Source organism: Physeter macrocephalus, chromosome 11 (genome assembly GCF_002837175.3).
Source record: "Physeter macrocephalus isolate SW-GA chromosome 11, ASM283717v5, whole genome shotgun sequence".
Classification (NCBI taxonomy): Eukaryota; Metazoa; Chordata; class Mammalia; order Artiodactyla; family Physeteridae; genus Physeter; species Physeter macrocephalus.
The window spans coordinates 107,029,476-107,054,394 of record NC_041224.1 but is presented as its reverse complement, the minus strand read 5'-3'; the positions used below and the strand labels follow the sequence as shown (position 1 = coordinate 107,054,394).

Sequence of the window (24,919 nt, the reverse complement as noted above, 5' to 3'; positions counted from 1 at the left end):
ACAACAGATACTATATGGATCCATTTATATGAATTTCAAAAACAGGCAAAACTAACCCATGATGTTAGAAATTAGGATAAAGGTTACCTTTGGGATGGAGGAAAGGAGTTAGAGAGGGACTTCTGGGGCGCTAGTATCATTCTATCTCATGACCTAGGTGGTGGTTATACAGGTGTGTTCACTTTATGATAATTCATTGAGCTTGTGATTTGTGTGCTTGTCTGTGTATGTGTTATATTTAAATTTAAAAAGTTAGGACTTCCTTGGTGGCACAGTGGTTAAGAATCCACCTGCCAATGCAGGGGACATGAGTTTGAGCCCTGGTCCGGAAAGGTCCCAAATGCTTCAGAGCAACCAATCCCGCGAGCCACAACTACTGAGCCCACGTGCCACAACTACTGAAGCCCACATTCTTAGAGCCCGTGCTCCACAACAAGAGAAGCCACCGCAAAGAGAAGCCCGTGCACCGCAACAAAGAGTAGCCCCTGCTCACGGCAACTAGAGAAAGCCTGTGCACAGCAATGAAGACCCAACGCAGACAAAAATAAATAAATAAATAAATAAAATTTTTTTAAAGTTAAAAACACTTGAGTTCTACACTGTGGATTCCTGATTCCAAGTGGCAAGAAAAGTATGTCTAGAGAGGGAGAACCCAGCTTAGGCTTGAGCAGGAGGGACAAGAGCTGGGCTCTGGAAATAAGGTGGGTGGAGAAGACATTCCAGTTGGGCCAGCTGGGGACAGAGTGAAGACAGTGGTCAGACTGAAGTTAAAGATGTGTACAAGAGTGTGTAAGGTGGGAGCTGAGGCTGGGAGGTAACTCTGGGAGAGACCGTGGGTGGGGCTCTTGAGTACCCAGCGGAGCAGCTTGGTTTTTTCTTTTGGATAGTGGGAGATCACTGAAGATTTGGCATATTGATAGCAGAACTTTAGGATGCTGGAGAGGAGGGTACTTGGCAGCATGGAGTGGTAGGGGTGGGGACAATTGTCACGGCGGTACTGGAGAGGGGCGGATGGAGGACTGCGCACTCTGAGACTCTCTGAGATATGTCTGGTAGTGTTGATCCTGGCTAGTGTTCCACCTCCTGTTCTTGCTAGTGTAGACATGTTTGCGTTTTCATCCTTTCCTAAGTGGGCCCCAGGGGCATCAGGCTCAGGCTGTGTTCAGGGACAGCTTGGTAAATTGTGCCCCTGAGGATTCCATGATTGGATCCTTCTCAGAAAGTGCATGCTCTCACCTGAACCAAGCCTGCCCCGCCCTGCCCCAGTGGGAGCCAAGCATGGGAGCCAAGCATGGGACCCATACGTGAGACACTTCCATTGTATTGCCCCTTTCAGCCCTGATCATGCAGAATTTGCGGCAGTGGAAACCTCAGTGTGACGGTGCCCAAGCCTGGTGCTGCCCTGTGGGCAGGACATGCTGGGGATTGGCCAGTGTGCCTCATTTAGGCTAATGTGAGTATTGCTGAGTCCCCTGGGTGAGTGTTGCTGATCACTCTGTAGAATGCAGATGGTGGAGGACGGTGGGGTGGTCTCTTCATTCCAGGAATGCGAGGCAGGGAGGCTTAAGCAAAACTCCCATGTAAAGAAGCATCTTCCCTTGTCTTCACTCTTTGTAGCCAACCAGATACGCTGTCCAAGGAGAAAACAATTGATTAAGGCAGAACTGCAGTCTGATGAGATGTATCCCAGGGCCAGGAGTGACAGTGTTCTAAGGTGGGATGGTCCATATCTCATAAAGACGAGGAAAACAGGATTTGTCCTTTGCCAAAAATGGCATGATAGCAGAGCTTCTTTTTTTTTTTTTTTTTTTTTTTTTTGTGGTACGTGGGCCTCTCACTGTTGTGGCCTCTCACGTTGCGGAGCACAGACTCCGGACGCGCAGTCTCAGTGGCCATGACTCACAGGCCCAGCCGCTCTGCGGCATGTGGGATCTTCCCAGACCAGGGCACAAACCCGTGTCCCCTGCATCGGCAGGCGGACTCTCAACCACTGCGCCACCAGGGAAGCCCAGCAGAGCTTCTTGAAATAACAGCAACATTTGATTATGGTGGTTTATGATTTTCTAAGGCACTTCATATGCATTATCTTATTTTTCATTTTGAGCTTCTCAACCAGGCTGTGAGAAAGATAGGAAAAAGAGGATTATCCCTGCTTATCATGTGAGGATTTATGTGCAGGTGTCTGGAAAGGTGAGGTTATTTGTCCAGTCTCAAAGGTGGTAAGGGGTGGAACTTGAAACCAGGTCTCTCCACTCCAGGTCCAGATTTCTCTCAATATACTAGCTATATTTCCCCGACAGGATTCAACTGTCCTGCAGTAACTGTAGGATAAGTTTAGCCCCAGGGACATTTGGCCTACCAGTCTCTGAAAACATCTGATGGGGAGGTGGTACATGTTGGGTTGAGGGGGCATAGGAGGAGGAAATGAAAGAAGCGGGATGATAATTGTTGCCTGTCAGGTGAGTGCAGTGTTCCTTTTCCCAAGAAGCAACCAAAACTAGACTATAGGCATTGAGCAGAGGACGACAGAGGGGGCAGGGAGGGTGGCAGCATGAGAGGGGGACAAAGCACCATCCAGTAGCTTGCTGGGGAGGCTCCCCCCCATCTTCCCTACCTGCGTCAGACTGTATAGACAGCATGAGAGGCTCCAGTTGGTCAGTAGATGGCCCAGTTGGACTGAAGGCTTGGGTGAGGGCCCAGAAGATCTCTAGACCTCTCAGTACTGGAATGGGTGCCACTCCCTGTAACTTCCTAAAGAGTGTAAAAACCCAACAGACTAAACTTTCCAGCAGTCTACACCATGTGCACGCTCATCAGGGAAGACTTCACAGCCAGGGCAGAAGTCCAGATGAGTTGGGAGGGGTTCATTTCACCTGTCAGATGCTGCTGGTCTAATGTGAAGCTCACTGTGGCTTTTGATCAGGGTAATTACTGTAGAAGGTTCTAGGTGGCAGCAAAGTCCAGATGAGCAGACCTGAGTTTAGAGGTGGCATGAGGGGTCCCCAGTTGAGCTGAATGCAGAGCAACCATTTGGCTTTTCTGGGTTGCCTAAAGGGCAGAAGGTCCTGTTATAATCTAAGGCATGTATCTTTGCCTTCATTAAACTTCTTGAAATTTTTGATATTAAGGGGTTACTTTCCACTGGGTGCAGTGGCAGTTCCTGCAAAGATGTGTTTTGAGAGTTAAATGAGATGTCTTGCTCCCTCATCTTACTATTTCCAGCCTTGGTGACCAAGGTTCACCCTCTGCGTCATTCTTCTTGATTTTCTAGAATTTGAATATGTCTGCTCTTGGTAATTGCCGTGTGTGTGTGTGTGTGTGTGTGTGTGTGTGTGTGTGTGTGTGTCCAAGCAAGTGTGTCTGCCGTGACTAGGGGTCAGGGCTTCTCCCTGGGGCCATGGCATTTCCTCCTGCCACATTCCTTCTTCAAGATCCTTGGCAATGATCCATGCTACAACGTGGCAGAACCTTGAAGACATTATGGTAAGTGAAGGAGGCCAGACATAAAGGACCACATATTATATAATCTAATTATATGAAATATCCGGAATAGGCAAGTCCACAGACACAGAAAGTAGATTAGTTGCCAGGGAAGGGGGTGAGGGGAGGGATAAATTAGGAGGCTGGGATTAACATATACCCACTACAATGTATAAAATAGATAACCAACAAGGACCTACTGTTATAGCACAGGGAACTACACTCAATATTATGTAATAACCTATAAGGGAAAAGAATCTGAAAAGGAATATATATATAACCGAATGCTGTGCCGTACACCTGAAACTTACATGATATTGTAAATCAAGTATACTTCAATAAAAAATTTTTTTTTAAATTGGTTGCGCAGGGTTGGAGGGGTTGATAAAATTCTTCTGAAATTGATTGTGATGATGAATGCACAACTAAATACTAAAAGCTATTGATTTGTACACTTTACATGGGCAGATTGTATGGTATATGAGTTATATCTCAAGGAAGCTTTTTAAAAAGAAAAGATCCTTGTGCAATGCAGACACAGTGAGTTGGTTGCAGAGACTGTGTGATGTGACTACAGTGAGGTGGGGGCAGGTCTTGGGGAAAGACTCCATGCAGGAGTGGCTGAGAGCGAATTCTGAGATGGGCAGAGGTTAACTCAATCCTTGGGATTTTTGCAGCTTTTTTCTTCACTAGTTTATTTTTCTGTCTTCCCTAGTCCAGTCCATAGACAGTCTTGGTCATTAGTAAGCAGCAAGGTCCTACTGTATAACACAGGGGACTATATTCAATATCCTGTGATAAACCATAATGGAAAAGAATATGAAAAAGAATATATATTGTATAACTGAGTCACTTTGCTGTATAGCAGAAATTAAACACTACATTGTAAATCAACTGTATTTCAATAACATTTTTAAAAAATTAAAAGAAAAGAATTTGTATGGATTCAGTCTTTTCAACACTTGTTTTTATCATGTGTCTATTTTTTCAATATAGGGGGTATAAAATAGTATCTTGCTACTGTCCTAATTTGCATTTCCCTAATTACTAATGAGATCAAGCATCTTTTGGTACATTTATTGGCTATATTTCTTTCCTCTTTAATGTAATTCAGGTCAAATGTTTGGCCCATTTTTCTATTGGATTGCTGCTTATCTGTTCCTTATGGCTTTGTAAAAATCAGTATACTGATTATATATTATGGTTACTAAACATTTGTCTGTTATCTGTGTCACAGATATGTTCTCCCTGTTTGTAATTTGCCTTTAACTTTACTTTGGGGGTCTTTTAATAAACAGAAGCTCTAAATTTTAATGTAGCTTAATTTATCAATATTTTCTTTTTTGTTTAGCACTTTTCTGAACTTCTTTAGTAAATTCTTTTATATGCGAGGGCCCAAAACAATATTCTCCTATCTAGAAGTTTTGATTTTTACATTTAATTTTTTTGTCCATCTGGAATGGATGTTAGTGTCTGCTATGAGACAGGGAATCTAATTTTACATTTCCCCATATGGACAATCAGCAGTACCAGCTTCCTTTCGTCTCTGACATGTAGCACTGTTCCATATTTGTGTGGGGTTGTTTCTTGGCTCTTTATTGTGTTCTGATGGTCATTTTGAGTATATTTGTGCCAATACCATCTTGCCTTAATCACTCTGGTTTTATGTCGTGATATCTGCTTAGGCAAGTCCTCCCCACCATCCTCTCCTTTAGCAACATCTTGACTATATTAGGATCTTTGCTGATTTACATTTTACCCCCCAAATGGGATCATAATGTTACCACTAGTTTATAACTTGCTTTTAAAACAAACCCTTAATAATAATAATACATTGTGAATATTTTGGCATTATTATATAATTTTTAATGACTACATGATATGTTATTGTTTAGATATTCCACAGTTTACTTATTCCATCCCCCATTTTTGGACATTTAAGTTGTTGCCAAATTGTCATTATTATAAACAATTTTGTGATGAATGTCCCTGTGGCAAAATATCCGTGACTATTTCCTCAAGATGGGAGTAGGATCTCTAAGTCTAAGGATTGGCGCAATTTTCAGGTTTTGTTTTTTTTTGTTTTCTTTAAAGGTTTTTTTTTTTTTTTTTTGATGTGGACCATTTTTACTCTTTATTGAATTTGTTACAATATTGCTTCTATTTTATGTTTTGGTTTTTTGGCCATGAGGCATGTGGGATCTTAGCTCCCCAACCAGGGAACAAACCCACACCCCTGGCATTGGAAGGTGAAGTCTTAACCACTGGATCGTCAGGGAAGTCCCTAGGTTTTTGATAGAAATTGCTAAATTATTTTTTAGGAAGTTCACATGAACTGTGTGATAATGAGGTCTCATGGCAGGCTCCCTTACTAACAGTGAACATTATCATTCAAAAACACAGCAACAACATACGTTTTCCAACTCCACAGGCAAATAATTTAAAACCAAGTTAAATTTGGCTCATATATCTAATCTGGAGTAGCACATTCTATGTTTGTATTTTTCTTTTTTCTTTCTTTTTTTTTTTTTTTTTTTTTTTTTGCGGTACGCTGGCCTCTCACTGTTGTGGCCTCTCCCGTTGCGGAGCGCAGGCTCAGCGGCCATGGCTCACAGGCCCAGCCGCTCTGCGGCATGTGGGATCTTCCCGGACCGGGGCACGAACCCGTGTCCCCTGCATCGGCAGGCGGACTCTCAACCACTGCGCCACCAGGGAAGCCCTATGTTTGTATTTTTCTAGTGAACAGCCATGGGGTTTCATACACTGAACACGCTCCTAAATACATCTCCCTCTGTTCCATTAGGGGAACTGAGCTGGGCCTGCGGGCCCATGGAGAATCAGACTGTCGGGGTGATGGAGTTTCTTTTGCTGGGATTTCCGCTCAGCAGGCAGGTGGAGCTGTTGTTCTTGGTGCTGCTACTGCCCACATTCCTGCTGACGCTCCTGGGGAACCTGCTGATCATCTCTGTTGTGCTGTCCTACTCCCGCCTCCACACCCCCATGTACTTCTTCCTGTGCAACCTCTCATCCTGGACATCCTCTGCACCTCCGTCATTTCTCCAAAAGCATTGGCCAACTCAGTATCTGGGGATAAAACCATCTCCTTTGCTGGCTGTATCACCCAGTGCTATTTCTACTTCTTCCAGGGCACAGTAGAGTTTCTCCTGCTGACAGTCATGTCCTATGACCGCTATGTCACCATCTGCTATCCCCTGCAGTGCAGCACCGTCATGAGGCCTCCTGTCTGCATTGCGACCATTGTGTTCTCTTGGGTGGGAGGCTTCCTGCCTGTGCTCTTTCCAACCATCCTTATCTCCTAGCTGTCCTTCTGTGACTCCAGCATCTTTGACCACTTCTTCTGTGACATTGGGCCCTTGTTGGCCATGGCCTGTGTGGCACCACTGCCATTGAGCTGATGGATTTTATGCTTTCGTCCATAGTCATCCTCTAATGCATAGTCCTCGTGACCTATTCCTATACGTACATCGTCCTGACAGTAGCGTGCATCCTTTCTGCAAGTGGGAGGAAGAAGGCCTTCAACACCTGTGCTTCCCACCTGACCATAGGTGAGGTTGTGATTTCTGGTAGCATCATGGTGTTATCTATGTGATTCTCTCCCAGGAAGAATATCTGGAGATCAGCAAGGTCCCTTCCATCCTGAGCAGTGTTGTGGCTCCATTCCTCAACCCCTTCATATATACTCTGAGGAATGACACGGTGTTGGGGGTCTTCAGGGATGTGTGGGTCAGGGTGCGAACAGTTTTGGAAAAGAGGATGAGGACAATGCCGAGGAGTGGATTGTCCTCCAACAGTGACCACAGAGAAGGGGCTGGTTCCTCTTTCCCTTCACTAACGGGTATCGATCGTTCAAATCCCCAGTATTAAAAGAGAGGATTGCCTTAGCAAAAGGGTTAGCTAGCTGAGGGATCCTGAATGGTCTATAGCAGAAAGAAGTTGAGTTTGGAGACAGGGACTTAGACTCTAGCCTTCCTTGGTTCTAACTCAAACTCTGTGGCCACAACTGTGTCACCTTGTCACCTGCCACTCTGGCCCTCAGTGCTCTCATCTGAAGTATGACAACATTGGACTTGATGATCTCTAAGTTCTGTCCACACTGAATATTCCAAGAATTGCAGAAGGGCCGTACAGCCTGTGTCCTGTTTGAAGTCCCATCACGTTTGACCCCATTTCCTCGTGGATCCTGAATACAGCTCTTCTATCAGCTTGGCACAAAGTCATTCCTGGTCCCCTCTGCATAGACCCCCTTTCCTTCCATCTTCACTAGGAATCTTTCTAGGAATAAGCTTCATTATTCTCCAATCCACTGTCATATCCTGTAATCCACTGTTTTCCCTCAGTGGACATTTGTAATGATTGGTAGATATACGTAGTCCGTGTTATTTAATAACACTGCTTTCTGTACTAGAACATGTCATAACATTCAACATGATCCCATTCTTATGTAAGACATGCCCTGTTCCCTCAGCCTCCAGTGATTGCCATTGATGGATAATTTGACTGAAGGCATAATCCATTGCCGGACCAATGATCTATGACCTGTGTGGCTTGGCTGGAACAAATAAACTGTGCAAACAAATGTCTCTTTTTTGAGAGTTTGAACTAAGACATGCAGAGACTATATTGAACAATGGTGATGCTCCCCCTGGAAACTCAAATAGACTTGGTACCTGGAGTGGCCATTTGGGGGCAAACACAAGCTGATGAGTAATTGTATTTTTTGTTGGGGGATCCTCCATCTCTTCTTTTTTTATTGAAGTGTAGTTGATTTACAATGTTGTGTTAGTTTCAGGTGTACAGCAAAGTGATTCAGTTATACATATTTTGTTTTCAGATTCTTTTGCATGATAGGTTATTACAACAAGCTGATGCATAATTAGAGGAAACCAGTGTGCCCATCAGATAGAATGGAATTGGTGTGTAGAGAAAAATAGACAAGAGATAGATGAGAGCCCACTCAGCTGCAGAGACACAGAGTAAAGGGCACTCCTCTCTAATGACTTCCCAGATCAGGGAGCTGACAGTTTTATTTCCTATTCCTGGATTTGATGAGGTTGCCAGTACCCATACATCAAACCCCTTTTTACTGCACTCTTTTGAGAAGGTCATTGTTTTTCATGACCAAAAAGCAGCTTGACCAAAAAGCAGCTTGACTAAAGCTCTCTCTCTGCACCAAGTGTAGCCCTTCCTTCTTTCTAACTCCGAGGAACTAGAAAGATGCCCGTTTCTAACTAAACTCTTTGTCTGAATTCTTGGTGCCCAAACACTGCCTGAGATGCTTGACTGGCACCATCTAGGCCTATGGTTCAGGTCAGTGCAAGCCAAATTTTTTCAGTGTCATCAGAAACACTGAGGTTTCCTTCCTGTCCCCCTCGGCCTCTAGCACTGCAGGATCTACTTTGCCTGAATTAACACCTGTGCTTCGCATGCGCACCTAAGGAAACTCTGTAGAGTGCTGTGGAAACAAATGAAGACCACCCAAATGAGAACAGAGGGCTATTTATCCAGAACTGGCTACTGCAAGGAAGTCAGCCACCATCACTTGTATTTCACTGAGACTCAAAGGCAGGCAAGGGAGCTGGTAGGCTTTGTAGCAGAAGAAGAGGGTAAGGCTCAGGTGTGCTCTGATTGGAGGGTTTTGACCTGGGGAAGCTGGAAGTGGGCTAACTAGAAGCAAGGTATCTTTGGGAGAGTGTATTTGGCTTTCTCTGACTAGTCCTGAGTTGGAAAAAAGTGGGGGTGCAAAAAAATTGGGACATTGGCAGTCCTGATCACCTCCTGACCATTCTGGGCTGACTGCTACAGAGGCTGTAGATTGGTTCCCTGCCTGGTTGCTTCGGGTTTTCTGGGTCAGAGTTCTATTGTCATACATGGTGTGACTGTCGTCCATTTGTGTATTCAGTGTCTCAGTTCTTATAGCATTGAAGTTCTTACAACATTTTAAAGTTTAAGCAGAGGGACAATCCTTCCTAAGCAGACAACCAGATCCCATCAGTAACAGATAATGAAAGGTGACCTCAGATAAGCAGAGTTTAGTTGGTTCTCAGGCCCGGAGTGGGAACTGGAGAAACAGAGGAGGTCTTGCATGTGCTGAAGACCCTGCTTCCTTGAGTGACCCAGACTCCAAGGTTTAGACCCTTTGGCTGGTGGGGCCTGCCCAGGGCACCCTGGCACTAGAGGCAGTTCCCTGTTACAGTACATCTGGCAAAGCATCTGGGCTCTGAGGTCCAGTCTTCCATGAGATTAGGAGACAGAGCAGGTGTCTTGGGTCGGATTATGGAGAGAAGGAAGCTAGGCCACTCTGCTTCCCCGTAGGGCACTGACAGGGCCTCAGAACCTTGTCCTCTCTGCCAGAAATGTTTCACTGAAAACATCTGGAGGTCCATGACCCCTCAGTTGTCCTTCTTTCCTAGCCTCAGGAACTCTTTAAACCACCGACTAGACTTCAAAGCTGTGACAGGGACTTCCCTGGTGGCGCAGTGGTTGAGAGTCCACCTGCCATTGCAGGGGACACGGGTTCAATCCCTGGTCGGGGAAGATCCCACATGCAGCGGAGCAACTAAGCCTGTGAGCCACAACTACTGAGCCTGTGCTCCAGAGGCTGAGCCACAACTACTGAGCCCACGCACTGCAACTACTGAAGCCTGCACGCTCTAGGGCCCATGTGCTGCAACTACTGAGCCCACGTGCTGCAGCTACTGAAGCCCACGCCCCTAGAGCTTGTGCTCTGCAACAAGAGAAGCCACTGCAGTGAGAAGCCCGCGCACCGCAAGGAAGAGTAGCCCCCAAAGCCCGCGCATAGCAAGGAAGAGCCAACGCAGCCAAAAATAAATAAAAATTAAAAAAAAAACAGAAACAAATTCCTACAAATTTCCAAGTTCCCACTGGGAACCTTTAGCCAAGTACTTCCGGTCTCAGCCCACAGAAGTCACTTCCTTCTTCTAGGCCTCCTCATCCTTTGTGTGGTTGGTACACTTGTCTGCCTGTCTTCCCCAAGAGACAGCAAATGCCAGTGAGGGCAGAAAACTCGGTATTGTTAATTTTGGGTCCCCTACCCTCTTTCTCCTAGGAACCTACATTAGTGTGACAAAACAAAATTATTTTTAAGGCAGGACAAGAAAATTTTAACCGTCACCATTTTGTCTGCCATTTGACCCACTCCTCCCTCCTCTTTAGTGTGCATTGTGCATCTGCATTATACATTAACTAGATCCCCTTAGAAGACACAGGAATGATGCCGAAAACTCAGCTTCTCTGTACACCAGTGCCAAATTGAATTGAAACAGGAGGGAAGGAGGCAGGGCACAACCTTTGTAAGAATGACATAGCCCGAGGACATGACATAAACTGATTAGAACCTAATGGATCCAAGATGGCGGACAAGTCAACTTTTTCCACTAGACGTTGAGCCTCAGTATCAGCAAGCTCACATCAGCAAGCTAAATGACACACCCACAGGCATCATGACAGTTCCAAGACCGACCATAAGGATCAAAAAGTGGATGGTGGCCCAATGAGATGGCCCACACTCTGTCTGTGGAGTGTGTTTCTCTCTAAATAAATCCACTTCTTACCTATCACTTTGTCTCTCACTGAATTCTTTCTGCGATGAGACATCAAGAACCTGAGCTTCATTAAGTCCTGAAACCAGGTGTGTTATCTCAGTTGGAAGACTGTGGGTTTTGGCCGGGTTTGAGTCCCTGCACCGGGGTTCCAGTCCCAATCTGAGGTGCACAGTTTCGATTCCACTTCAAAGACATGGTTCCCAGTTCCTTAAGAAAGACTTGCTGGGTCAGAAAGCTGGCCAGAGTCTGATTTAAATTTTTAAAGCTAAAGGTGTATATATTGATACCTTTAATATTTATATACATTTATATGCCTATACATACTTTAATATTTATATACATTTCAAAGAACAAACATAGAACTCACAAGTTTTCTAAAGTAGATGTCTAAGAAAAGGGAGAGGAGAGACAGCTCTTCCCTTATTTTCAACAGGGAGAATTAAGCCTTGTTGATGAAAAATTAATCAGTTGATCTAAGAAAGAAAAGGAAAATTTTATTGGAGCCAAATTTGACGATTATAACTTGGGAAGAGCATCTCAGAAAGCTGTGAGAACTGTTCTCCCCGTTAGAAGTCAAGGCACAGTTATATAATTTTTTTGAGACAGAAGACTGCACATCAAATGATGTATTATTGACAGTTTACATGATCCAGATCTAAACGTCATCGTGGTAGGTAATGTGACCCCTTACAAGATCAAGAAGTCATGCTATCTTTGTAGGAGCTGTCGTGTTAGCGTTGCTCTTTATGGTTAAGCGGGTATTCCTGCCAATGGGGAAGGTCTGGTGATGCATAATGCAGACACACAGTGCACAGTGGGGAAATAGAGGAAGCCAAAGGGCAGAGAAGAATTTTTTATGTTTAAATTTTTTGTCTTGCCATAAAAATATGAATTTTATTTCACAGCCTCTTACTTTACTTGTATTTGCCCTTATACAGCCCTCTGGGAGCCCATTCCTGCAATGCTTTTTGCTTCTACAAGCTTTGTCAGCTACAGGTAAATGTCTGTGCTGGACCAGGTACAAATCAAAGTGAGCACACCTGACTCCTGTCTGATGGAGCTCACCCACACAACTGACAGATGAACATAAATCAAAGTGAGGATTACTTTTGGCAGGAGAGAGTTTTTTGTTTCTAATCCTTAATTTTTAACTATGAAAATACACAGTCATTGTAAAATTTCAGCCAGTACAGAAGTGTATAAAATAAACCATGAGAGTTTTACCAGCCATTTCTACTCTCCAGCAGCAAAAATTGTTAATTAAGTAATTTATGCTTATAGAACATACACATATTTATTCATACACACTTAACTTTTATTGTACAAAAATGGGATGGTGTTATATGAATTGTATGCAATTTGATATTTTAAAATATCATTCCTTGCCAATACCTATAAAACTATATAATTTATTTTTAGATGTTACTTTTATAAACAATGGGTACTGAGATTTCTAGTATTTTTTTAATGGTGCTAAAAGTTATTGGCATAAATTCCTACTCTTAGTACTCATGGCTTATAGCGTTTGTCATTTTAAATTTCAGTAGATTATTTTGGTAGAGTCTACCAAATTGTTTACAAAATTTGTGGTAACAATTTCCTCACCCACAAACATTGTACGAAAATGTCCATCTTCCTCACCATTGGCATTACGAGATATTGTCAGTCTTAAAAATTTTTTTGTCCTTCTGCACGTAAAAAATTGTATCTCATTGTTTTAGCAGTGAGGTTTATCATCTTTTCGTATGTTCATTGGTTATCTGTATATCGCTTATTCATATTTTTTCTCTTGTACACAAAGATAAAACATTTATTTTTCTGCTGGTTTGTTTTCCCTTTTCTGATTGCTTGGTATAAATTATTTTCATTGCTTATCAAAAGCCTTAATATTTTGCACTCTTCAATCCTGCAATTTTACATCTAGGAAGGAAATCATTGGTCAAATGGGCAAAAATGGATGTACAAGGTGCTTGACACATTGTTTATAAAATAAAAACATTCAGAAAGCATTCTAAAATCCAACAGTAGAAAATTGGATCCACTAATTATGACAAATCTACACACCGGAATACAATTAAGAATAATGATATACAGTCAGCCCTCTGAGGGTTCTGCATCCACGGATTCAACCAACTGCAGGTTGAAATATTTGAAACAAAAATTCCAGAAATTTCAAAATGCAAAACTTGAATTTACTGAGCATAGGCAACTATTTACATAGGATTTACATTGTATTAGGTATTATAAGTAATCTAGAGATGATTTAAAGTATATGAGAAGGTGTGTAAGTTATATGCAAATACTATACCATTTCATACAAGGAACTTGAACATCCTCAGATTTTGGTATCCGTGAGGGGTCCTGGAACCAATCCCTTGCAGATACTGAGGGACGACTGTATTTTTTATACTCTACATTTATTGATATGGAAAGAATACATATATACATACATATATATTCAAAAATATTTAATGTGGTTACTTCTGGGTAATGTAGTTATGGATGATTTTTTTTTTTTGGCTAAGCTGCATGGCTTGAGGGGTCTCAGTTCCCCCCAGCCAGGGATTGAACTCAGGCCATGGCAGTGAAAGCCCAGAATCCTAACCAGTAGGCCACCAGGGAACTCCACAGATGATTTTTTTTTAAGTCCGTTTTCTCTTTATTTTTCTACAATAAAAATGTTTTGTTCACACAAAAAAAGGAAAAATGTCCTCAGAATTGAACTTCTGCTCAGATCAGGGTACAGTGGAACCATTGCATCTACCTCGGAATGCAAGGAATGAGCCCTAACATTGTATGAGTTTTTTTGGCAGCCTCATCCTTTACTGCTTCAAACTGAGCTTCCAGTCCACTGAAACCTTCATATTGGTTTAATGTTTTCACATGAACTGTCCTTGCTTTACTTGTTTGGTTTTTTTGGGGGGCCTCTCCTTGTGGCATGCAGGATCTTAGTAGTTCCCCATCCAGGAATTGCACCCACGCACCCTGCAGCGGAAGTGCAGAGTTCTAACCACTGGACCACCATGGAAGTCCCTGGTTCATTTTTTAATGTAAGAGACTTGTCATTAGTCCCTGCCCGTAGTTTGATCCCATCAGAAGACAACCAGTGCAGCTGTTTTCTGATTGGTGAAGGTTCTTTCCTTCCTTAGCAGGATCCTTTGGGGAAAAAACCGTTGGAACTTCACACTGGAGAACTCACTGTCCCTTTGAGCCCCTCGGGTAACTTTCCTTGGAACATTTGAAATCTGACTTCCTGAAATCTATAAAAGTTATGTCTGACCATCTTTCTTGAACATTCCAGAAAGTGACAAAACAAAATAGAAACACACTCATAGACACAGAGAACAACGGGTGGTTGCCAGAGGGGACGGGGTAGGGGAACGGGTGAAATGGGTGGGTGGGATTATGAGGTACAAACTCCTAGTTATAAAATAAACAAGCCATGGGGCTGTAGTGTACAGCACAGGGACTATAGTCAATAATGTAATAACTGTGTATGATGACAGATGGTTACTAGGCTTATCATGGTGATCATTAGATAATGTATAAAAATATCAATCACTATGTTGTACACCTGAAACTAATATAATATTTTATGTCAATTATAATTCAATTAAAAAAAAATCTTTCTAGTAAGTGAAATTGTCAGTAGGGCAAGAATTTACTAGGTGGTCTGCTTCCAGCCGAGGGAGAGTTGGAGGGGATGCCCTGATGCTGGTTCCTCTGGCACCACCGTATCTAGCCTTGGAACAGTTTTGCGACCTGAATTTATTTATTTGGCTGCGCCGTGCGGCATGCGGGGATCTTAGTTCCCCCACCAAGGATCCAACCCGTGTCCCCAGCAGTGGAAGTGCAGAGTCCTAACACTGGACCTCCACGGCATTCCCTGCAACCTAAATTTAAAAAGCATCATCCATGTCCTCCTTTTATCTTAACATATATTCTGTAACTCCTACCAGGTATTATTTTCCTGTTTGTTTCTTTTTTCATCCTCATCCAAACGCTTCCAGTTTCAGTTTTGTGATTTCCCTTTCAACATATACACTACTTTCTTTCCATGGTCATCCTCCAGTCATGAGTTCTACATCATCTATTTGTCTTCTTGTGATAAAATTCAAGTTCCTTTCCCATTCTGGTCTTCTCTAATGCAGCACATCCCAGACTTTAGGATTTTATTAAAATTAATTAATGATAGGGGAAAATCCCTTGAAATTGATGTGTTTGGCAAGCAAGAAATGACATTCCCTCCCACCCCAATCATAGAATGTCAATATCTTTTCATTAAAGAACATAGCTTAATCTTAGCTTAATCCTGGTAGGGTTAGGGCTTCCCTGGTGGCGCAGTGGTTAAGAATCCGCCTGCCAATGCAGGGGACACAGGTTCGAGCCCTGGTCTGGGAAGATCCCACATGCCACGGAGCAACTAAGCCCGTGCGCCACAACCACCGAGCCTGCGCTCTAGAGCCCACGAGCCACAACTACTGAAGCCCGTGTGCCTAGAGCCTGTGCTCCTCAACAAGAGAAGCCACTGCAATGAGAAGCCCGCGCACTGCAATGAAGGGTAGCCCCTGCTCTCCACAACTAGAGAAAGCCCGTGCGCAGCAACAAAGACCGAACGCAGCCAAAAAAAAAAAAAAATCTTGGTAGGGTTAGAAAGGACATAATTTCAGAATTTAAAAATATTGAAAAAAAATTATTTCATCATAGAACAGAGACCCTCTGTCATGGACCAGCTCCAGTCTGCAGACCCGTGTAGGAAACCACTGATGTAATACATGTTTAAGCAGCTTTATTTGGACACTTTTCTCTTTACTTGAAAATTTTGGGAAGTACATAATGTCCATTTTTTTAGTTACCTTATAATTTATCAGAGGTCCATAAATCTTTTGTCTTAAGTCACAAGCCCTCCTCCAGACTCTGTCCTTGACACTACATCATTTGTCAGGTGTCAGCCTTGTGTTCTTTTCCAAAGTCAGACACCTTGCCCTGAGGAGATGAAAATATTGTCTGCAACCACACGTCCTTCAGAGTCCTCTTTGTCCCAGGTTTCTTCTGGTTGTATAATTTGTTCTCACATGTATCAACTAAACTATGAGGTTGCCTATAACAAACTCTGCATCAGGCCTCAGAACACACTGGAGGAGGGAGCATCATTAGCAAGGTCAGGTCTGCAGAGGGCTCCTCCTACCCCATTACAGAGTCACCAACTAGGAGAATGTGGGCTTGTCTTCCTGGGTTGGGGGAAGCCTCTGTGCATCTGTTGGCATCAATGAATCCTCCTTAGTATTCTGTCTAGGAATTCATTATTCTCTCAAGTGCCAAGCTGAGATTGTCTTTCCTCCTCAACCCTAGTGAAGAGTGATGTTTAGTAGGATAAAGGCAAAGGCTTTTCTAGTATAATAATGCTGAGCTTATGCTATGAAAAACAGTCAACATGAGCAAGTGAAGAAATGGTTCATCTTGAGCTATTTCACCTGGATGGGGTTGGGACAGACCCTCAAAATCTCAAGCATCTCACTTGCTTCTTCCAGATAGACCAGGACCCTGGGGGAGGGGGTAGAGATCAGAGAAAAAGGACCCTCCAGACCCCATCTAAGAAGGACTTGGTGTGAACTGACAGGTCACATGATGAGAAAAGTGATGTTTTGCACCATTCATTGGACACTGTTATCAGCCAATAGGATTATTTTCTATCTGCTCACAAACTGTACCTGCAGCTGTGAGCTTTCAGCATGACATGCCAGAGTGGACAGAGGTATTCATCAAGATTTCACCATCCTTTTGGCAATGAAACCAGACTGCATTTTTAGCACACATATTTCAGTGTCTATCTCCCGAGGAGGAAGTTATATTTAGCACATTTCCTGCTAGCCACTGAACAGTGCAAGACCTTCTGGGTCTGGAGTTAGTCACAGCCCTTTATGTCTATCTGTGGAATCCCTCCTTGTAAACTGCTAGGCCTTTGAGGAGCCCGAGTTTATAGCATGAACTCTTACTATAAATCCTTAGAACCCACCAGGAAAGGTGCTGATTGGGTGGTATGTTCATAGCAACTTCTTAGTCCCAGCCCTGGGAATGTTAGGAATGCCCCAGTCAGATGGAGTGTGTGCGTGTGTGTGTGTGTGTGTGTGTGCGCACATGCTTGCATGCATCCATGTGTTTGGGCATGGTAGTGTAAACGGGGCACTCTGGGTGACCTTCAGACTTAAAAAAAATTTTATTGGAGTATAGTTGATTTACAATGTTGTGTTAGTTTCTGCTGTACAGCAGCAATGTGAATCAGTTATACATATACATATATCCTCTCTTCTTTAGATTCTTTTCCCATATAGGTCATTACAGAGTACTGAGTAGAGTTCCCTGTGCTATACAGTAGGTCCTTAGTTATCTATTTTATATATAGCAGTGTGTATATGTCAATCCCAATCTCCCAGTTTATCCCCTCTTCCTTTCCCCCAGTAACCATAAGTTTGTTCTCTACATCTGTAACTCTATTCCTGTTTTGTAAATAAGTTCATTTGTACCCTTAGACTCTTCTTGTACCTACTCCTGAGGAATGTGTTTGCATTGTGTTGGGTTTGGGAAAATCAGATCAGCATGTTATGCAGCCTCCCAAAGAGAGGAGCGGACAGGAGATGAACTTTCAGGGCCATAGGCCTTACTTTTCCACATGGATCTTCTGGGTCAAGGGTCAGAAACACAGGGTCCCTTAGACCAGTACCTGCAGACAGGGGGCCTCAGAATCTTCTAGGGAATGTGTTTAAATGCAGATGTCATGGTCAAACTCCACCCAGGTATACTGAATCAAACTCTGGAGTATACAGCCGAGGAATTTATATTTTAAAAAATACCCTAGATTGTTTTGTGATGTGAGTGGGTTTGCTGACTACTGCCTCACTTGGCCCTTCCTGCAAGGGGGTGGTAGCAGCACTCAGCGTTGACATCAAGTCTTTTTGATTTTACCTCCTAAACATTTCTTGCATCTTCTCTGCATGTCCACTAGTCACTGGCCAAGTCCAAGCTACCAGCATCACTGGTCTGGACCACTCAGCGGCCTCAAAGTTTCCCCTGCAGGGACTCATCCCCCTCCAATCGGTACTCAACACAGCAGCCAGAGTGGTCATTTCCAGTCTCAAGTCAGATTCTGTCACACTCCCCACCCTACCCTGACCCTCACTCCAGTTATTATTTTTTTCTTTTTCCTTTCTTTTTTCTTTTTTCCTTTGGCTGCACCGCGCGGCATGTGGGATCTTAGTTCCCTGACCTGGGATCAAACCTGTGCCCCTGCAGTGGAAGCATGAAGTCTTAACCACTGGACCTCCAGGGAAGTCCCGCTCCAGCTCCAGTTATTTCTTTCCATTGCTTTTAGGATGAACACGACATTCTTCTCACAGCCAGAGGACCCTCAGGACTGGATCCGCAGCCCACCTCATTTCACAGCCATTGTTCCTGCTAATAGGTCTCTCTACAGACCTGCCCCCCCACTCCTTTCACCTGCTCTTCCTTCAGGCTCAGCTGTCATCACTTCCCCAGGGGCGCCTTCCCAACCTCTCAAGGGCTGCACTTTTCAGTTGCAATTTTTTACTAATTGATGTAATAATCTGATTAAACACGAGTCTTCATGTAGAATGTAATTTCCCATGGAGGCAGGGACCACATTTCTTCACTATCACAGCCCTAAGTGCTTGGCTCTAAATACCTGTCCTCAGGACTTCCCTGGCGGTCCAGTGGTTAGGACTCGGCGCTCTCACTGCCGGGACCCCAGGTTCGATACCTGGTTGGGGCACTAAGTTTCCATAAACCGAGTGGCAAGGCCAAAACAAAAACAAAAACCTGCCCTCGCCTCCATATGGCAGGTGTTGGCCATCAAGCAATCTTCAGTCAGAGAATATGCAGGGTCCTCGGATAGACCAGAGCTTTGTAATTATACCCAGGAGTTCCATTCATTTGTTCATTCATTCATTCATGATGACAAATGTAGGATTAAGTGCCATTTTGAGCTGTTAAATTCTGGGCCTAGCTGGAGCCAGCCAGCACAGCAGGCACCGCTGGTAATGATTTGAACATGTCTGAACACTTGGCATGCCTCAGTTCCCTTGGCTCAAACAAAATAAACATCTACTGAACATGAACTAGGTGCCAGACGTGCCCCTTGTCCTTAAGCAGCTTGTGATCTAGGTAGGAAAGACAGACACGAAACAAGTGACTACAAGTTTATGAGTTTTACCAAGGGGCATTTGAGTGTGCCGTGGAGACACAGAAGAGGGGGTGCAAGTCTAGTCTAGGGGTTCAGGGGAAAGCTTCCCTGCAGAAGGAATATTTGAGCTGAGGTTGAGGATGAGTAGGAGTTAGAATAGGCCCTGGGGAGCAGTCCAGGTGAAGGCCAAGGTGAACTTCAGATGATAGGGCTATTTAATGGGCAGTAGGGAACATCCAGTTCAGCCTAATTCTCCTCCTGTGAGTTGGGGCTTGGCCTATCCAGCCCTTATCCATCCTCTCAGGGGGCGGATGCTGCACTAAACGGGAGAGGGAGTCGAGTGGCCTGTGCGTGGGTACCTCTCGGGGCCCCCTCCTCTGACTCAGGCGTCACAGGAGCTGTTGTGAATTCAGCACCACTCTTGTTGGAGCAATATTAAACATCATCACCAAAGGCAATTTTGACTCATTTCTTTATTAATATAGAAAAGGAGCCCAAGGCAGCTGGACCAGTAGTACAAAGCACCAGGAGTTAATACTATTCTGGTGAAAGGGTTGGCTTTACAAAAGTGAAGGAGTAGGCAAGAGCTGCCCTGGTTCTGGGGCCAGGCCCAGCCCACTGCCCAGAACCTTGGAGCAGCACCTGGAACCAACCCCTGGGAGAGAGTGACGGGGGGTCAGGGGCTGATGAGCTGGAGACCAGAGGACAGGTGGCAGGGATGGAGGGCCAGGCAGTGAGAACCATCCTGTGGCTGATGAGGACAGGCAACTGCCAGCTGGAGGCTCCCCACTGGACCCTGGGCAGAGGCTCACGTGAGCCTCAGCTCCGGGGGCAGGTAGAAAAACCCTGTGGATACTAGAGAGGATGGGGATCCAGACACGGCTCAGGGTTGAAGGGCCTTTCCCTTCTCTCCACCAGGGGCCACCTTTCTCAACACTATGGGTGGGGCTTCAGGGCCCAAGGCACAGAGGGAGGCCCAGAGGCCTCCCAGCGGGAGGAAGAGGGGGCAGGAAGGAAGCACTTGAGTGTTCCCAGCTTAGGCAGCTGGGGCTGAGACACAGGGCAGGCAAACAGCACCCCCGTACAATGAGGCTGGAACGTGGGGCTGGGTTGGGCTTATCCTCAGCCAGGACCAGCCCCACGGCAACGGTGCTTGCCTCAAACCTTAGCAAACAGACTCTGCCGTGAGCACTGGCTCTCAGCAGACCCGGGTGCCAGCCCTAGCTCTCCTGGAACAGAGCTGTCTCACCATGGACCAGCCATGCCATGCCCTGCCCTGGGCCTCCTCTGTTAACGAGGGCTTTGGATATGACCTCTCAGGTTACGGGAGCTGCAGGACCTGCTCTTGGTACTTAAGTGGCAACCAGTCCCAACCAGACTCCGGACAGAACTGGCATGGGCTGGGGGGCCGGGGGTGATTGGGGAGGAAGATGTTCCTGCACAGAACCTACCCCCCACACACTCCAGAGCTGGGAAAGGCCACTGAGAGCCTCTCCTTCGCCCAGGGGCGGCGGCCGCCCTCCCTTTGGCACAGGGGGGACGCGGCTTGGTGTGACCCTTCGTAACCACACCTGGGTAACACTCGGCATGGAGAGAATGGGGTGGCACTCTGCAAGCCTTTATGCTCTTCCCCGGGGTGGGGAGCCTCAAGGCCACTTGTGGCTTTTGCCTCTAGCCCTTAGCGTAGAGAGGAGTGCTCTCCTTCTGTGGTCCTGCCCTGGGGACAGCCCGAGACTCTGCCTGGCTGGCACATGTTAGTTGGTCAGGAAAGGACAGAGGGGTAAATAAGGAGACAGGGAGGTGAGAGTGACTCTCTGGCTTTCTCCTTGCCCTCTAGGGAGAGCAGCTCAATCAACCGAGTCGCAGATCTCCTCCACCACTGCGTTGAAGATGTGTGGCTGGTCTGCGTACACGTGGTGTGAGGCGCCCTCGATCTCCTGTGGATGGAGGACCCCACCAGGGGCGGGACAGCCCTTTATTCAAGGCACTGGAAAGCTATTGCACCATTTCTTTTTCCCTTAAGCCTGCTTGCCCGTCGCCCATGAGCACTTATTTTATCTAAGACAACAGTCCACCTTTCTCCCCAGATCTTGGCACTTCCCTGTGGGAGTCAGTGAATCCCAGTATCCCATCCTTACTTCTCCTACCTATGGCGCCTGATTTTATCTTTCCTTCCACGCCAGCCCCTCCACCGACCTGCTCATGTCATCCACATGTCCACCAAAGCAGGGCCCATCAGGCACCAGCCTAATTAAGCAGCGGGGAGGGGGTAAGGAAAAACGGCAGGTTGCCGGGGGGTCCGGAGGAGTGTGGTAGGAAAGCTTCACGGCAGCTTCTACAGTTCCCAGCTCTGGTTTGGGGTGGGAATTAGAGGGGGTGGAGGGACAGCGTGGTGCCTGTGCCTGACTACTGGACAAGAATCTGCCTTTCAGCTGAACTGAGCTACACAGAAGTGAGAAGCCCCTAATTATGATTTTACAGAGAGCCAACCCTTTCAAATCCATTGCCGTAACTCAACCTGTCCACTCCTCTTTCCCCCCGCCTCTCCCATCACCCTTCGCTACCCTGACTCAGCTACTCTGGGTCAGTCAACACGTGCTGGGATGTTGCAGTGTTTCCACCTCATTCCCGCTCCTCCAGTGGCCAACGTACCATGTCTCGGACATAGGAATCCGGCCGCTGCAGCTTCACCTTTTTTCCCGTGCTGGTGTCTATCCAGGTGTTGGCCCCATAGATCATGGTGATGGGCATTTCTTTTTGAATCAAGTGAATTCGCTCTAACATGGGTCGCCGGGCCCAGCCGAAGGACTCCATCATGGTTTTGAATGCCGTCTCCCCGCTGAAGAAGCAAAACAGGGTGAGGCAATGAATAAACGCCACAGCCTAAAATGTCAATTTATTGATCTCAGAGGCTGGGGCAGTATCTTTGTCATTCTTTGTGTTCCTCTCAGAGCCTAGCACTGGGCTCATTAAATATTAGGAAGATTAGGAGACAGGACTGAATCTCCAGAGGCTCCTATCACAGATGAGTTAGGAGGGACACACTTGTGAAAACCCCATGGCACTGAGAATTATCCAAGAACCTAATAGGTTACTATTTATTCAACAAATATTTATGTGGCATCCCGGAACTGAGGGTGGGAACATATGAACAAGACAGACGCAGTGCCTGCCCTCCTGGAGCTCACATTTTCCTCATACTTTAGGCATAAATAATGAATTATATGATTAACTTAACTTCAAATTTCCCAAGAATTATGAATGGGTGGCAGAGTTCTAGGAGAACACAGACTAGGGACTTGGCTTCCTGGGGCTGAAGGAGAGGGTCAAGGGGTTCACCTGGGGTGGGCTCTGATGAGCAAGTACTACAGAAGCACAAAGGGCTTGCTGAGGAGAATGGAATGAAACATCAGTCTTGTGAGGACCTGGGGGGAGCAGTAGTTTGTGTGACTTGAGAAGCAATGACGGCCAATCTAATCTCCTTTGCTCCCTGGCCATTTCCTTAAGGAGAGCTAACCGAGGTTGTGTCACGAGGGGTCTGCAAGGCTGGGGCAAAAGCCAGCTGTCCAGGTTGCTCTCCTGGGAAGCAAGAGAGGTTGGGGACACTGCCTCCCAGCAGGCTCAGCCTGTTCAGGAATTATATCCCCAGTCTCCTTTGCACCCCTGAGATGAAAGAGAGCCTGGGTTCTGCACAGGCCACCAGAAACAGGGTTCCTCCTTAAGACAGTGCAGCATAGTGGAAAAATCATGGACTCTGGAGTCAGAGAGACATGAGTTCAAATCCTGGCTGTAGTTTCTAAGCAAGTCATATAAACAAGAATACACCTTAATTTTCTCATTTATAAGCTGGGAAGAATTATACCCACTTTATTAGGTCATTGTGAAGAAAATGAAAATATGTACAAAGCCCCTAAATTTAGGTGAAGCAAAGTAGGTACCCCATCCCCCAAATATTATTCTTTGGCCAAATCGTATTTTCCAAGGGAATGGTAAGAGTTACCACTAGCTCATTAGGGTTACAACTCAGAAAGACTCAGATGCTTATAAAATTGAGTGATGGGGTTTGGGGGAAGGGGCTGGTTATCACCAATGTCATCTCTGCTTCTTCTAGGACCTGAATGAGGTGTGTGATTATATACTCTGTGGCTTAGATTGGGAGGCCATTCATTATACGGAACTAGGTCTGGGACTGGGGAATGCTCTGAGGAAAGGGCTAGGGGTGGGCCTGCAGGGTCTCAGAGGGTATGACACTGGCACTGAGCCCAGTGGGAGCTGAGAGGAGTCGAAAGCAGGAAGCAGGGGGCTTCCTGATTTGACTGTTGAGCTGAGTTTCTATACTGCTGCTTAAGCAGGGCCCTTCAATCAGCTGGACTCCTGAGGAATGTTGGATGGACAGTTCCCACGCTACCTGAAAGCTGTCTGGGTTTGACGCTAATGCTCGGACAGTACTGCTGGAATGCAAAACCCCAGCTGCTTCACAGCTTTGGGCTGAACAGTCCTGAAATGAGGCAGGGCAGTGCTGCTGCTCCCAATGACCTTGGCTCCCCTGAGATGCCTCCCAGTAGTGTGGGGTGAGGCCCCCAGAGAGGTGGTGCCTCATGGTATCAGCCACTCACATGGCACTGCCCGAGGGGAAGACTACCTCCCTGACTCTGCCCTGGATGGCAGCTGTCAAGACTGTAGATCAGCAGGCTTGTGGGGCCTATGTCTGAGTTGTCATAGATATAAACTTCTAGAGATTCTGCAGACATCCCCAAATCCCCCAAAGATAGGGAAGGCATTCCTATCCCAACAGTAAGTATTTCAAGGTGCACATAATTAAATTTTTAAATGCATAATCTTTCCATCAGCAGTTCTATTTGTAGGAATGTAGTCTAGAGATACAGTCACATATGTGTGAAGGAAGATACGTAAGGAGGTTCCCTGAAGCAATGTCACATGATATCTCAGACCTAAAATAACAAGATTCAGGAATTACAGGTCTGGGACAGGAGAAGACTTCCTTTTTTTTTTTTTTTTATAAAAATACCATATTCAGAGAAGGAAGAACTACAATCCTGCAGCCTGTGGAACAAAAACCACATTCACAGAACGATAGACAAGATGAAAAGGCAGAGGGCTATGTACCAGATGAAGGAACAAGATAAAACCCCAGAAAAACAAGTAAATGAAGTGGAGATAGGCAACCTTCCAGAAAAAGAATTCAGAATAATGATAGTGAAAATGATCCAGGACCTTGGAAAAAGAATGGAGGCAAAGATCAAGAGGGTACAAGAAATGTTTAACAAAGACTTAGAAGAATTAAAGAGCAAACATAGTCGAAAACTTCCCTAACATGGGAAAGGAAATAGCCATCCAAATCCAGGAAGTGCAGAGAGTCCCGTACAGGATACACCCAAGGAGAAACATGCCGAGACACATAGTAATCAAACTGGCAAAAATTAAAGGCAAAGAAAAATTATTGAAAGCAGCAAGGGAAAAATGACAAATAACATACAAGGGAACTCCCATAAGGTTAACAGCTGATTTCTCAGTAGAAACTGTACAAGCCAGAAGGGAGTGGCATGATATACTTAAAGTGATGAAAGGGAAGAACCTACAACCAAGATTACTCTACCCAGCAAGGATCTCATTCAGATTCGATGGAGAAATCAAAAGC

At 45.3% G+C, this 24,919-nt stretch overlaps 2 protein-coding genes and 1 long non-coding RNA gene across 11 annotated transcripts in view; 2 read left to right on the top strand and 1 right to left on the bottom strand.

Moving 5' to 3' along the window:
* LOC114487128 (uncharacterized) overlaps window positions 1-21,183 on the top strand; it is a 119,475-nt gene extending 98,292 nt beyond the window's left edge. For both annotated transcript variants that reach the window (XR_008618634.1, XR_008618635.1), the window contains 2 exons: window positions 18,433-18,522; window positions 21,098-21,183. This is a non-coding gene — a long non-coding RNA (uncharacterized lncRNA). The remainder of the gene's footprint in view (window positions 1-18,432; window positions 18,523-21,097) is intronic.
* ABHD4 (abhydrolase domain containing 4, N-acyl phospholipase B) overlaps window positions 1-24,919 on the bottom strand; it is a 49,946-nt gene that overhangs the window by 12,983 nt on the left and 12,044 nt on the right. The window contains exons 7-9 of one of the 8 annotated variants that reach the window (XM_028495607.2): window positions 21,913-22,099; window positions 2,615-2,751; window positions 1,641-2,117 (exon numbers count right to left, since the gene is read on the bottom strand). In XM_028495607.2, the coding sequence (XP_028351408.1) occupies window positions 2,656-2,751; window positions 21,913-22,099 (283 nt within the window). In that variant the 3' untranslated portion in view covers window positions 1,641-2,117; window positions 2,615-2,655. The other 7 variants (XM_028495605.2, XM_055088357.1, XM_028495606.2 and 4 more) reach the window with 7 other exon arrangements.
* On the top strand, window positions 5,434-7,524 carry OR6J1 (olfactory receptor family 6 subfamily J member 1). The gene is given in 4 exon segments (XM_028495611.2): window positions 5,434-6,502; window positions 6,505-6,873; window positions 6,876-7,076; window positions 7,079-7,524. Coding segments are annotated over 4 exon segments (1,131 nt in total). The 5' UTR covers window positions 5,434-6,228; the 3' UTR covers window positions 7,366-7,524.